Source organism: Oryctolagus cuniculus, chromosome 11, assembly GCF_051225735.1.
Source record: "Oryctolagus cuniculus isolate XC-2025 breed Fujian yellow rabbit chromosome 11, ASM5122573v1, whole genome shotgun sequence".
NCBI lineage: Eukaryota > Metazoa > Chordata > Mammalia > Lagomorpha > Leporidae > Oryctolagus > Oryctolagus cuniculus.
Window position 1 is genome coordinate 98,592,690 of NC_142877.1, and position 15,561 is coordinate 98,608,250.

General features: G+C 42.4%; 1 protein-coding gene and 1 long non-coding RNA gene across 10 annotated transcripts in view; one reads left to right on the top strand and one right to left on the bottom strand.

Annotated features, from left to right (window-relative positions):
* NTN4 (netrin 4) overlaps positions 1-15,561 on the bottom strand; it is a 130,393-nt gene that overhangs the window by 38,646 nt on the left and 76,186 nt on the right. For all 6 annotated transcript variants that reach the window (XM_051845776.3, XM_089308791.1, XM_070052724.1 and 3 more), the window contains 2 exons: positions 7,215-7,341; positions 5,069-5,257 (listed from right to left, as the gene is read on the bottom strand). In XM_051845776.3, coding sequence (XP_051701736.2) covers positions 5,069-5,257; positions 7,215-7,341 — 316 coding nt within the window. The remainder of the gene's footprint in view (positions 1-5,068; positions 5,258-7,214; positions 7,342-15,561) is intronic.
* The window catches only part of LOC149123585 (uncharacterized), a 161,864-nt gene that overhangs the window by 28,607 nt on the left and 117,696 nt on the right, over positions 1-15,561 (top strand). The gene's annotated exons all lie outside the window — the stretch shown is intronic.

Below are 15,561 nucleotides of genomic sequence, written 5' to 3' on the forward strand. Positions count from 1 at the left end.
GCCTTCATCAGGGAGTCCACCCAGTGGCTGGGGGCTCTCTAGAGCCAGAAAGAAGGAAATAGAGGTCTTTCCTACTCACTCATCCACCTCCCAAAAATTATGCTAAAAGAACTAAATTGGTATTAGCTATTGTCATAATTTCCCACTTGAGGTATTAAGTACCATTTAAATATTAACTAGGAATGACTTGTAGGACGACTCATTAGCTGTAGATTCTAGCTTCAGGTCTTTCAGTGGCCCAGATGTTGGTGATTCCTGTCTTAATGTGGTCTTGATGTTTTCATTCAAATGGTCTTGTGCCTTTGGTCTTCTGATACTTGGATATTATCTATTAATATTAACTTCACAGGGCCAAGATGCTTACTGACTGGCTATCAGCTACTTGGGGGTAGTCCAGTCCATGAGTTACTCTGACTCACCCAAAAAAGATGTCCAAGATGAAGGCACCTCTGGTCACCCATTCTCTCTGCTGCTAACGTTCTCCTAACACAAGACCGATCATTCTTGTGTGTGTGTGTGTGTGTGTACCACTAGCCACCCAATCCACATATATAGTTACCATTAGACAGAAAGCTTTGTGAAAAGGTTATGCCTCTCATGCTGACAGTCATAGTTCTCATAAACTGGCATCTCAAACACATAGTGGTGCTCGGTAACAATTTGTTGAGTGAAAGAATAATCTTTAAAAAGACCCAAATTGCTCAAATTCATTGATGGTGGAAGAATGTTCAGACATTTTCATGGGCTGAAAAAAAATCAAACTTATGAATTAGGCTAGTTTTAGCTACATTCTTAGGTTTTCCTTTTTTTTTTTTAAATAGAAATCAAGGGACCAAGACCTATAAAATTTGTTCTGCACAAGTCCCTAAATGAGCCGTATAAATGATAGTGCCTACTAAGAAGAGTCAACATTTCCCTGTGTGTAATCTCCTCTCTCGTGTTCCTTTTACGAAACTATAAAACCACGAGAGCCTTAGGATTTAAAAAGCTAGAACTGGCAATCTTTTTACATTTGTTGAGAGTATATGAGCCATAGCTTGAGCATACAACACAAACCAAAAACCAACATAAAACCAAAATGGGCAAAAGGTATGTATTCTGGCTTCAAGTCTGCCAGTAAACCTTTTTTGTTTCTTTTTTAATTGGAAAGATTTATTTCAAAGACTTTAATGGGTCTTAATTCTTTGTAGATTTACCTGTCTTACGATTTTACAAAGGTGACAGTTTAAAAATTGATTAGTAAAGTGAAAGGCAATGAATAATATGCAATACTTTCAAATTCACCTAAGCTACACATCATGAAAAAATATAGTGCAAATAAATATTCTGGTTTCTCTTCAGATCGCATAAATATATTGCAAGCATATGCCACTTCCCAAATGCAGTTATTGCAATGGCTCTCAGTGCCCTAGAGAATAAATACCGACATGTTTAGGCTGGCAAGCAATTTCCTTTAAAACCCAGCCCAATCAATCTCCAGAAGATTTCTTCCAGTATTCCTCTTGGTCTTGCACTCTTTACTCAAATGAAGTAGACTAGCTATTTGCTATATTGGCACATAGGAGAGGCCCCAGTGTTAACGAGCTGTTAAACACTGTTTAGCCAACGTAAACATCTGGGGGGTCATCATTTAGACAAGCATTTCTCAAACTGCTGTGCATCAGAATCACCTGAAGGAATTGTTAACACTCGGGTTGCTGGGCCCCATCCAGAGAACTGCTGAGTCAGTCGACTGGGGTGGGCCTGGGAATCTGCATTTCTAACACATTTCCCAGATGATGCAATGGTGCTCGGTCAAGGACTACACTTGGGGCATCACTGGCTTACGTGTTAAGTGTAACGCAAGTTGACTGCTAAGAGGGCAAGTCCAACACCCACGGAGTCTTAGCAGACCACGTGAGGTCATGCCACGCTGATGCTCAAGAGCCTTGGCCTGGCTCACTCGAGCTTCTCCTCCAAGTCGAAGCCGGTGCCTCCAGTGGCCTCCAGTGAGATAGCCGTTGCCCTCCTGTCTTCAGTCACTTCTCCGATCTCATCCGCTACGACCCCCCAGATTCCATTCTGATGCAACCATGTTAACGTCCATGCTTTTTCCTTTGGCACACAGAGCACTTTTCTGTCTTCAAACATTTGTTCTTACCCTCTGTCTAGAATCCTCTTCCCCAATTGAATATTTGATCAGTTTCTTCACTGTCTTTGAAATTCTTGCTGGTTTTACCTTTCTAGTGATGAGGCCCACCCTCAAAACCCTATTCAGTACTGCCCCTTGCCAGTCCTCTTCCATCTTAAACCCTTGGCTTCCTATATCCTTTTTCACTTTTTTTTTATTTATTTATTTACTTGTTTGAAAGGCAGAGTTGCACAGGGAGAGAGAGAGGGGGGTATTCCATCCACTGGTTCACTCCCCAGGTGACTGCAATGACTGGAGCTGGGCTGATCCAAAGCCAGGAGCCAGAAGCTTCTTCTGGGTCTCCCATGTGGGTGCAGGGACCCAAGGACTTGGGCCATCTTCTACTGCTTTCCCAGGCCACAGCAGAGAGCTGGATTGGAAGTGGAGCAGCTGGGACTTGAACTGGCACTTATATGGGATGCCGGCACTGCAGGCAGAGGCTTTATCGCTACACCACAGTGCTGGCCCCTCTTCACTTGTTTTATTTCTTCTTCTTTGGTAATACCAGCTTTTGTCACCGTCTCACATACTACATACTCCATGTATTGATTATATTTACTTGCCTGTTTCCTCCTTGAAGGCAGGGATCTTTCTTTTGTTCCCTAGTGCACCCTGAGCACTGAGCATGTAATAGGAGCTCAATACTCATAGACAGTCATCGAATGAATGAATAAACTAACAGATAAATACATTAAGTATAAAACTGTACAACATACCCTTTTGAGTAAATGCTATATAATGTCTTTTTGAAAATGTTAGCTGTTGTCCAAATTGTCTAGGTTACTCAATGATAAATTCTTTTCCTTTCTTCTTGTTATGCTTGATTGTTCATAATTCTCATTTTTAGATATTTGTATTAGTGATATGAAGCTATAGGATGGATACACACATACACATATCTATCTGTACATAACCTGTACAAAATGGACTGAATATGTTCTGTATCAAAGCAATTTCATAAGTAGATATTTGGGGCCGGCGCTCTGGCATAGAGGTTAAAGCAGCCGCCTGCAGCACCGGCATCCCATAGGGGCGCCAGTTCAAGTCCCAGCTGCTCCACTTCCAATCCAGCTTCCCTGCTGATGGCTTGGGAAAGCAGTAGAAGATGGCCCAAGTCCTTGGGCTCCTGCACCTGTGTGGGAGACCCAGAAGAAGCTCCTGGCTTTGGATTGGCCCAGCTCCAGCTGTGGCATCTGGGGAGTGAACCAGTAGATGGAGGACCTCTCTCTTTGTCTTTCCCTCTCTCTCTTGACTATGCATCTCAAGTAATTAAATAAATCTTTAAAAAATAGATACACACATGCATACTTTATCTTTTAAAAAATATTCACTTATTTGAATGAGCAACAGAGAGAGACAGAGGAGGAATGACAGAGAAAAAGAGATCGGGATCACTCCCCAAATGGCCATGACAGCCAGGTTCCAGCCAGGCTGAAGTCAGGAGTCAGTAGCGCCATCTGGGTGTCCCACATGAGTGGCAGGGGCCCAAACACTTGGGTTGTCCTCCACTGCCTTCCCAGGTGCATTAGCAGGAAGCCGGATTGGAGGCGGAGCAGCTGGAACTCAAACATGGGAAACTGATAACACAGGTGACAGCTCGATCTGCAGCCCCACAATGCCTGCCCCCATCCTTTATCTTAGTTCTCACTAGCACATTGCAGAATTTTATGTGTGAAGAGATTGCATCCATGGAGCTTCCGTAGCTGGCATAGGGTCATACGCTGATAAGTGGCAGTGAAGGTATCTACTATAGGTCTGTTTCAAACCTATTAAAATGAAAGTCTGAGCACAGATGAGGAGCAGAAATGAAACAGAATTCTCAAACACTGTGACACAAATCCAAGTTTGGGGCTGGGTGCTGAAAGTGGGGTGTGCCATATGCTACCTTCCATTACCTAAGCGATAAAGCTTGTCATAGGAAGCCCATTCAAATTCCATGTAGCTGCTGCATGTTTCCTCACTGAAGTTAAAAATATGTCCTTTAAAGAATTAGTGTGGTTTCTCCTGTAAGGTTTTCAATGATTATTTCCCATTGTGTTGCTCCCTTCCTGTCACTGTTTTTGGGCTGGAACAAGGAGTCCTTGGTGGGGAAAAGAAGGGCATGACCATCAGTCTCCGTGAACAGTCTTGAGTGACTTCTGTTGTCTAATGACTTCCGAGTTGACAGACACAACGGGCAGTGTGGTGAGGTGGACAGTGCACACACAGTTGACAGTCCCTCAAGCTCTGCCTGCACCTGTGTGGTCATATGTCATGGATAATGTCACATGGGTTGGGTGGGTCTTCTGAAATTCTGTTCTTTTTAAAAATACTTCTTGGGGTTATACCAACCATAAAGCAGAATCTGTTCTAGAAAGAGTTTAGTACTTTGAGGGACAGCATGAGATTGTCTGGCTATAAGTTAGGATACCCAGGAAGTATGGACCAAAGAACATTCATGATGAAACCAAAGCCTGCTGTTTTCAACTGTTCAAGTTCAATGTGGAGGTATAATGCCCCAAGTGCTGGTAACTATGCTTTATTTCATTATTTTGGATCCATTTATTGTCTGTGCCCTTCTCATAGATTAATTCTGAAGATCATCTTAAATCTCTCTCTATTCAAAGATTTCCTCTTTTGTTAGTCATCTAGTTTTCCAAAACGTAGGGCTACAGGAAACAGTTTTACTTCACGAAGAGTAAAAAAGGTTATTTTTATGACTATTGTACTATTTTCACTTCACATTCTTGCCTGTTAGCAAAGAATCCATTAGCAGATGTCTGTGAGTGTGTTATCTGAGCACTTCGTGACCTCTCTCTCTCCGGCCAGCAAAATGAAAATGCAAGATGAGATGGGGAGACTCATCCCTGTTGTACCAGTCATCGTTTTTCTCAATGCGTCCGTCCCGAATGGGCTTACCTTTGCAAGCATCCGGAGCAGAGAAGGGTCTCCGGAGGTCGCGGTAGAAGCCGGGCTTGCAGCGCTGGCAGTGCTGGCCTTCCGTGTTGTGCTGACAGTTGGCGCAGACCCCACCGCTCCGGTTCCCTGACGCCTCCCACACGTTAATGTCGAAGTGGCAGGCCTCAGCATGCCCGTTGCACTTGCATGCTGGGAGAGAGGAAGCAGGGAAGGCACACGGTTGAAGTGTAAGCCATGTCGTGCTCAGGTAGTTAAAACCAGCGTAAGCAGAGTAGTTTTATTTTGGGTATAGTTTTTGAATAGTGTACGAGACTCAAAGCCTTACAGGAAGGGATGCGTTGAGAACTCCAGCCTCCCCACTCCTATTTCCCCTGCCTGCTTCCCCTTGCCTGCAACAGGTTCCTTTTGTTTGATTAGTTTCTGGTGTATCTTTCTAGTTTTTCATTATGGATTATTAATTTTAAAAAGTAAATTTTAGGATATGCCCGGAAGTCAACCAAATGTACATACTATGTTTTATCTCCCTAATTGGTAGATAATTGATAAATGATCAATTATTTATAAATATCAATTATTTATTTTGGAAAGATTATTTCAGTAGTCACCAGTTTTTTCCCCTTTTTGATGGGGACGCTTCCATTTGCATCCTGCCATGCCCCAGGGGTGGTCACTGTGGGTCTCCTGACCTGACTGGGCAGGCAGAGATACTCAGGCATTATTTGAGGATGACAAGCAATACTGCAGATACAGGCCTGAATTCATGCTCGCAAGTAGGCCTGGAAGGAAACTTCGGGTGGACAGCACATGGTCATGGCAAGTGGGTTGATCTCCTCTCGTGAAGTGCCCTCCCTTCCTCCACTGTTGCTGTGCTGGTGAATTTAAGCAAGGCTGCTACAGAAGCCTTAGTTTTCTTATGGAAGAGGCCTGCAGTATGTCTTATGTAACAGTTTCTCAAAGGCATTTCCAAGATCATCAGGCAACAGCAGCAAGGGACAAGTCTCTGTGTCCTTCATGTATTTAGATATGCAGTGGGTTCCTGTGGAAAGAACCAGAATGGCACTCTAGGAATTTAGAAATTCTTCAGATTCTCTTGATGAATGCTCTGGAATGAGAATCCAGACTTTTCCATGTAGGTCAACTGTATTTGAAAATGTTTGTGCTATTGTTTTTCATTGTTTCCTGGATATGTTATGAGATTTGGCTAGACTCATATCTTTAAAAAGCATATTATAAGATAATTTAAGATTTATGCTTAAAGGAAATCCTTTACATTTCCTAGAAACAAATATAAATCAATATGATTCCCAGTTGTGTATGGGAAGAGCTCTCACAACTTTACCCACAGTAACTGCCTGTACAGCCTGGCAACATGCAGCGTTGTAAGTATAAGCATTTCGGGCATGTGCCTGTCTCTGAATGTCCCAAACTGAAAATTAAAAAATGGCTTTACCTCTTCTTTTTACCTTTTTACCCCTTTTTTATCTTCCTATCTAATCTCCAGTCTCAAACTCAAAGTTAGTCCTGGTAATACAATCCCATGCAGGATTTACAGTTTTACTTTCAAATCTGACCCTTCCTTTCAAGTATCATCAGTGAAAAAGCAAAGGCATCATGGCATTATGGGAAAAGTACCTAATTTGGAGACTGGAGATCAAATCCCGATTGGACCCTGTACTAACTCTGGCAAGTCATCTAATCTTACTGAGCCTCAGTTTCCTGATCTCTAAAGTGGGATCAACACCACCTGCTTTGTTGGGTTGTTCTGAGAACTGACTCCAAGAGAGCTATCTGCATGACTGTAATTCAGCATCTCAGCTATGAGAGCAACTGTCCACTGTAATCCACAGTTGCTCTTGGGTCCACTCATATTTTTATTCCATCAAATTCTCAAGGAGGGCGCTCAGGTTCCAACAGGTGCCCAAGCAAACAGGCAACATGTTCTTGACAAAACAGTCCCGTTAGCAACTTCGCAGAGAAACTGTTGACAGTGGTTGAAGTCATAGTGGGCTGCGGTACGGGCTGTGTGTCAGAGGTTGGAGGCTCTGTCACCCAGCACTTTACACTGTGTTTCCAGAGACACCAAGGAGTCCACAGATCAGCTCACTTTCCAAAGAAGGCTTTGAGTTTTCGCGGGCTTGTTACTTACTTCTGCACTCCTTAGGAGCCCCTGTTCTGCCATCAGCTGCCTCCCAGGGCCGGTCATTGTATAACGGTGCACACTGCTGGCAGTGGCTGCCTGCTGTGTTGTGCTTACACATACACTTCCCATGGACCTACAAACAACATCAAGTAAGAGCTATGAGCACAAACGATGTGAGGGAAGAGCACTCTTCCCCAATCTCATCTCATTGGCTTGGGCATTCAGTCGCTTTTCTGAAGGAGACAGCAATCAAGAGATCCTTTTTTAGAAAGCTTGTATTTATTTGTTGGAGAGGCAGAGAGACAGGCAAATAGATAGGGAGAGAAAAAGGTTCCATCCACTGGTTCACTCCCCAAATGCTTGTCATGGTCAGAGCTGGGCCAGACCGAAACTGGTGGCCTGGTACTCAATCCAGGTTTCTCCTATGGTGTCAGGAACCCAAGGACTTGAGCCAGCCCCATTCCCTCCCAGGGCCGGCATTCGCAGGGAGCTGGAGTCAGGAACCAGAGGACTGTATTGAACCCAGGAACTCTCACATGGGACACAGCATCTTAACTCCTAGACCAAATACCCACTGCAAGAGAGCCTTTCTAGAGTGTGTCTTGGGATTAATTCAAAATATTAAGAAATATAATTTCTTGGCTGTGGGTTATATGATCCTATTGAGAAATTCTGAGTACTGGCTAAGCATTTAAGTGTAAAAAATTTTTTAAATTTTTTATTTATTTGAGAGGCAGAAATACAGAGATAGGGAAAGAGAGAGAGCAAGCACTCCCACTCCCTGGTTCACTTCCTATATGCCCACAATGCCTGGGCCGGGCACAGTCAGAGCAAGGAGCCAGGAATACAATCCAGGTCTCCTATGGGGTGGTAGGAACCCAATTACTTGGGCCATCACTGCTGCCTCTCAGCATCTGGATTGGTGATAGGCTGAAGTCAGGAGCCAGAGCCAGGACTTGAACCTAAGTACCATGATTTGAGTTGCAGCTATCTTAACCTACTAAGCTAAATGCCTACTCTCAAGTAAATTTTATTACCTTTACAATTCTGTTCTTTATATAACAGTAGTATGTCTTCACTACATAAAATTTAGAAGCCTAGAATTTCATCACAAAGTGATATTAATAGCAACATTTGAAGCATGTATTTCCCATACTTTTAAAAACATAATTGTGCCAGCGCCACGGCTCACTAGGCTAATCCTCCGCCTTGCGGCACCTGCACACCGGGTTCTAGTCCCGGTCAGGGCGCTGGATTCTGTCCCAGTTGCCCTTCTTCCAGGCCAGCTCTCTGCTGTGGCCTGAGAGTGCAGTGGAGGATGGCCCAAGTGCTTGGGCCCTGCACCCCATGGGAGACCAGGAGAAGCATCTGGCTCCTGCCTTCGGATCAGCGCGGTGTGCCGGCCACAGCGCGTTGGCCACGGCGGCCATTGGAGGGTGAACCAACAGCAAAAGAAGACCTTTCTCTCTGTCTCTCTCTCTCACTGTCCACTCTGCCTGTCAAAAAAAAAAAATTGTATTTAAAACCTTATTTTCACATAACACATTAAGACTATCTTTCCTGTTCATTTACTATTTTAAGGCTCTCTTGTATAATGTACAACTTATTTGACCAGTCTTCTATTTTATTGTTAAAATATAGATACTTATTATAATATTTAATATTAATATTTAATTGTAAATGGGTTCTATATTTAATACTGCAACGAATATCCTGGTAGCTAAGTATTTATGTAAATCTTTAACTATTTTCATCAAATGTGTTTCCTAGAAGTAAAATCAAAGGGTCAAAATACATACAAGTTGATCATTAAGGTTTTGAATGCATTTTATTATAGTGAGTGGGTGTTTTCTTTTGATCTGACAGTTCAGAGTAGTTGAGGGTTTTTTTTTTTTTAATTAAAATATTGTACCTCACAGGGACAATTACATCAGAATTCTTAGGGGGCCGGCTCTGCGGCTCAATAGGCTAATCCTCCACCTTGCAGCCCAGCACACCGGGTTCTAGTCCTGGTTGGGGCACCGGATTCTGTCCCGGTTGCCCCTTTTCCAGGCCAGTTCTCTGCTGTGGCCCGGTAGTGCAGTGGAGGATGGCCCAAGTGCTTGGGCCCTGCACCCCATGGGAGACCAGGAGAAGCACCTGGCTCCTGCCATCGGATCAGCGCGGTGCGCCAGCCGTAGGGCGCTGGCCACGGCCATTGGGAGGTGAACCAACAGCAAAAAGGAAGACTTTTCTCTCTGTCTCTCTCTCACTGTCCACTCTGCCTGTCAAAAAAAAAAAAAAAAAGAATTCTTAGGGACCTGAGAGTTTAATACTTTTTGTATTACCTTACTGATAATCTCTAAAAATGATTATTTTGGGCCATCCAAACTATCTCCTAATGCTAAGAATTTCCACAAGTTCCAGTACCAAGGTGCATTCATTGATGTACAAGGCCAAGGTTATCGAACTGAAAAGTCTACAAAGTAGCTCAGGATGGTGTTCATAAAATGTGGAGCTATGAGTTTTTTTTTCCCCTTGAGAAGCAGTGTTAAAGATAATAAAGATAAAGTGTACCAGCCAATAAACAAATATTTCATGAATGTCTACAAGAGAGAGTCACTAGGCTAGGTCATGTTTGGTACACAAAGCACTACTATACAAAACAGAATTTTTGCCTTGTAGTTGGACAGAAAAGACTAACATAGGAGAGAATAACTAGACAATACATAAATTCTAAGACGCAACATGATGTTGAAACTCAAAAGATGCTGAAGTCAGCACACCCTGGTGGTGGCGGAGGGCTTCAGAAGGGTGGAGATTTGGCAGAGCCTTTGTCGGGCAGCGGAGAGACACCTCCAGGAAGAGGAAGCACAGTGAGCCAAGGTGTGAAGATCATCTATGACCCAAGTTTACTTCAATGCTTCTAAAGTATTTGACAGCAACAAAAAGAAGCTACTATAAACAACTTGCACTTAGAGTAGCCAAACTAAAAAAAGTCCCCCGAAAGTAAATTTCAACAAACGTGGAAATAGTTACCCCAGTACACTGACGTACTATTGTTTGACCTAAGATGACACTCGGGTGAATGACCTCCTCTCATCTAGGATTCCCTTTGTTTTAATATTCTCTTTATTTATTTCTTTTTAAAGATTTATTTATTTATTTGAAAGGCATAGAGCTATGGAGGGTGGGGGGGGGGAGAGAGAAAGAGAGAAAGAGAGAAAGAGAGAGTGTCCATCCACTGGTTCATTCCCCAAATGGCCACAATGGCTAGGGATAGTCCAGGCCAAAGCCAGGAGCCTAGAACTCTGCCCAGGTCTTCTACATGGATGCAGGTGCTCAAGTACTTGGGCCATCCTTCACCGCTTTCCCAGGTGCTTTAGCAGGGAGCTGGATCAGAAGTGGAGCAGCCAGGACTTAAACTGGTGCTCATATGGGATGCCGGCATTGCAGGCAGCAGCTTAACCTACTGCACCACAACACTTGCTTCCCTTTAATTCTCTCTTAACATATATGTGTACATTTTTCTTAGAGTGTAGGATTGGCTCCTTGGAGTAAGGTGATATTGCAAGAATGTTAGTTGTCTTTATGGATATTCAGCTCACATGATAGATTCAACTTATTGGTTTTGGTTTGGAATGTCCACGTATGAGTTGAGTTATAATGACATATCTTCTCGGGCTTCTCTTCATGACTGTCTCTGATGTGAATGGTTTATATATAGAAGTCCCATGGACTTCTCCATTCACACATTCAGGCAAGCTCTAAAGACAGAATAGCATTTAAATTCAGAGTGCTGCAGGCATTGCTACTGCTCTATAAAAAGTGAAGGGTTTTTATGCTAGCTCCTAGATATCTGATTTTTCCAAGCATCTTTGTCTCTGAAGTATACGAAGTAGAAAAGCGTCAGTCCTGCTGCCTTCATTCCGTCTGCATCACTCAGCACTCCCTCTCATTAGGAAAAACCAGGAACTCCTTCTTATCGGATAGCTTCCGCATGGTAAGCTTCTTTCAAGGCTCTCAGTAAAAGTCGGTGATCCACTGTTTCACTTGTAATGCTGGATGCTGACTTCAAACCAAATGGAGTCTTTGGAAAACTGACTATGGAGGAGAAGCATGAGGCTGAAGAATTTAGTGAAGTGCAGGAGCACGTGTGCCGTTGAAAGAAACAGCACAGCAGAGATTAGTAGGAAAAGCTCCTTTTGTGATTGTCAAAATCCCATGGCACATCAAAAGCAAAACAGTCATGTAAAGCACATAGGTAATTTGGTAAAACTGGAGTCAGCATCCCTCTTCCGTCATTGCTATTACAAAGATTCTCATGGAGAATTATCTGAGGAGGGTGTTAGAGAACACGGTAAGGAATATAAAGTAAATAGGATGGAGAACAAAGTCAAGAAATGGCATCTGTGCAGAACCTCTTGGTGTAGTCACGAGGCTATGTCTTGAAAGGTACACAGCATTAGGGTACACAGCATTCCTTAGGGAGCAAAGACAACAACATGAGAGTTCCAATGGAATGTTTAAGGAACCGTCAATACATAGAGCAGAGGTATGTACTGGAGAAGAGGGTTCGGACCAGGTCACAGCACCCACTGTGAACATCGGCTTTATCCTATAGGCCAGGCAGATCTGCTGAAGATTTTTGAATGAGGAAGTGACTGAAAGGTATATTAAATACACTTTCTTTCCTTCTCTTAAAAAAATTCTACATCCTCCCATCTTGACTGTTACATTCTTTCTTTTTCTTCCCCTTTCACTGTTTCTTTTCTACATTTCCCCTCCTCCAACTCCACTTATGACTTCCAATAGCCAATGACACTCACATGTATTTTCTGATAATACTCAGAATTTTAAGTTGTATTTGCTGCCTTCTTTTGCAGTCTTTCTACTTTTTAGCAGTCATTTCGTGAGTACTGTGTAAAGACAGATGCAGCCAAGTATTGTTAGTTGTCTTTACAGAAACTCAACTCTGATCATGGGTTCAGTTTTTCAGGTTTGGTCTTGGAAGGCCCAAGGCCTATCTGCAATTTCACCTGATTCCTGGCCCATACATTTCAGGCTTCAGGAGGCCATAGACACCTAGGGTAACTTCACCAAACATTCACATGGATCACAAGGTAATGTCGTTTTAGGATAGGCCAGTTCCCTCTGCAGAAGGAGTTCAGAGCGTTCCCCTGTTCCCACATGCCAAGGATGGGGATGAACCTCCCAGGGTCTGAAAGATGCTAGCCCAGCAAATTGTTCTGCACACAGAAAAATTCAAGGAGCTGTCATTTTGAGAATGACCAAAAATAGCTGTAAATCATTACCTAGACTATTTGAAACAAGAAATCCTTCCTCAGCGATACAACTGTTGCTGTTCAAGCTTGAAAGATCACCCACTATTTGATTCCCGTGAAAAATGTGCAAGTAAAAGTAGGTCTTTATTGAAAAAAAAAAAAACAAACAGAAAGCTTTAGTAATAGGTTAAACATAGCTCTTGTTTGGTACACAAACATGAACTAGATGAAGAGCAGGAATATGGGATTATGTACCAGAGGTTTAGTTGAAGAAGAGTGATGTTTGGCTCTCTAATTGGAAAATGAGATATTTGCCTTAACAACAAAACTACAACTCCTAATTATCAAGAGGTATATAAAATTTTGGACATTCTATGGGTATAAGCCCTTCTGCTTTGCTAAGAACACTCTGTGATGTCAAAAGTTTTCATATTCCTATCTGAGTTTGCTATTGTTATTAATCTCCTTGCCATTCATTTTTGTTTTTAGCCTCTTTGTCTTCCAGGAAGGGATCCATAATTCCTGGAATAGCATGTTCATTAAGAGTTGTGCACTTCTGTGACAGAGATTATGTATTAAAACCAAAAAGACATAGAAAAGAAAATATCATAATATCGTCTCTTCATATTTGAGGCTACCTACTTTAGAATTTAAGCAGGTAGAGGGCAAGGTGGAAAATTATCTTTTACCCCCATCATTGGAAGATATACAGGTCTTGCCTAGAAAAACGACATTGTTATTGTTGTTCATTTCTGCACAGAAGGATTTCAGGAATCACCAACCATGGCCGTGGCAGGAAGTGTTAGGAAACTGGTCCACTGACCAGATTCAAGTGTCAGGAAGAAGGGATGGACAGTGCCTCATCAAGATGTGGTAGAATATGTCAAACCTGGGTGGAAAATTCGCTCAGACAACTCTGAGGCTCTTTTGAGTCCTTAGGCTTCACTGTAGTGTTTGGTTGCAGGCAACTCTTCATCATCTTTACCAGAGGAGAATCAAAATGACATGTAACTGGTCCTGTTCCCAACTCACTAATGTAGAACAGGAACACTTCCAGAATTATCTGGAAATCAAACAAGGGAGAAGCAAGGAGAGTATTTCTTTTTCCTTCCAGACACTACCTGATGTGGCACAAATGGAAAAGTAAATAAACATTAATAGATAGTGTCTGAGGGTGGACTTTTCTCTTGTGTGTGTTGGCTATATGACAGCTAGGATAAATTCCATTTTTTTCCTTTATATCCCTCCTACTTTCTTCTCGCCTGCACATTTCCCATTGCTTGTGATTAATCTTAGACTAAACATTATGCTAGTTTTCCTTCCAAATAAAGATGGACTTTATCAGCTAGTGATGTTCACCACGGAACAGCCTTCACCACCATGCAACTGTAAAAGCAGAAAATCACTCTGGTTAATGCTGTGGATGACTCACATGAGCTAAATCCTTTAGGAATGTCTGATAAAATTTGCTTCCTAATTGCTTTCCAAGAAGGAAAGGAACAAATGTTTTACAATTCTTTTGTTAAAAATGATAGTAAAAATAAGTGGAAAAAATTAGTTTTTTACAGCTAAGTATTCATTAACCACTGGATTTCACAAATTGAGTAATTTCCTTGTGATACCGTAGCATCCCTGTTTATATATACATGCTTTGATTTTTATCAATGACCATGCAACTCTGAATTCCAATAACAAATGAATATTCTCTTATGCTGTCACTGGAACTTGAAAACAATGTTTGTGAAAAGAGGATACAAATAGTGCTTATTCTAGGAACAAAAGGAAAATGCCCACTTACAGGCAGCTGCAGCCATTCACGAGCCTCTACTTCACTGTAACAAATGACTCAGAAAGGGGAACAATGGCACACAGCAATCTTAGACCAAATGTGGGTTAAAAACTGATTAATTTCTAAAGAGATAGTAGGGCCCTTTTAAAGAAAAGGATTAACTTCTAAAAGAATGAACTTCTTATGCATGAAAGAGATCAATTCTAATAACAGGCTAGCCTGTTACAACCTGCTCCTCTTACACGGGCCAAAAACAGGCACAAGAATGATAGAACACAACCTTTGAATAGAAAGGGTTGTGAGGAGAACATGCCTTTTCCCCATTAAAGGTTTGCAGGCTCTAAGTTAAATGAAGAAATCAAGAGTTCTCTGGGGAACATGAAGCACAATTCAAGCAGACTTCAAAAAGTTCATGGAAGTATTATGAAGGAAGCCATGAGTGCATTTCAAAAATTGTTTACGCCAAAGTAAACGTATCTTCTAATTCCCTCTCTTCACGAATGTTCTGATGGCCTCTCCGATCTGAGTTTGCTGAAAAAGGGAGCCAGAAGCTTTGTTAGAATGGGGCAGAATAGGCTCAAGTCTGTGTTCCCAATCTTTGCTCAAAAGGAAAGCAAATAAAAATGAAAACTCGTTTATTTATTCTTGGCTCTCCACTTGAACGACAGAGAAGACAGCCCTTATCAGAAAATGCAGAGAGTAAAATAAAGATGGAAATAGGGGAAAAGCAATTATGATTAAAGAACAGAAGTTGGCTAGTACTTAGACTCTGCTCCTCCCTGCTTGCCGGTAGCCTGCAGTTCTACCAGCAGAGATTCTGTCTTTGCTCCTAGAATGGTGTTCCAGGCTAAGAGCTCCTTACAAAAATGCACATACCCTCGGCAGGGGCAAATCCTGAAATTATTTTCAAAAGCCTGTCAGTGGGGCTTATAAGAACTTATTCTCAATCCTAGATCTGGACTCAGAGTTGCCTAGGGAAGGCAAGGACTTCCCAGAGGAGGGAAATGGAATATCTTTTTTTTTTTTTTTAAAGATTTATTTATTTGAAAGACAGAGTTATGGAGTGAGGTAGGAGCAAAGAGAGAGAAAGGTCTTCTATCTGTTGGTTCACTCCCCAAATGGCCACAACAGCCAGAGCTGAGCCAATCCAAATCTAGGAACTTCTTCTGGGTCTCCAACATGGGTGCAGGGGCCCAAGGACTTGGGCCATCTTTTGCTACTTTCCCAGGCCATAGCAGGGAGCTGGAAGGAAGTGCAGCAGCCGGGATTTGAACCATATTGGATGCTGGCACTGCACGCT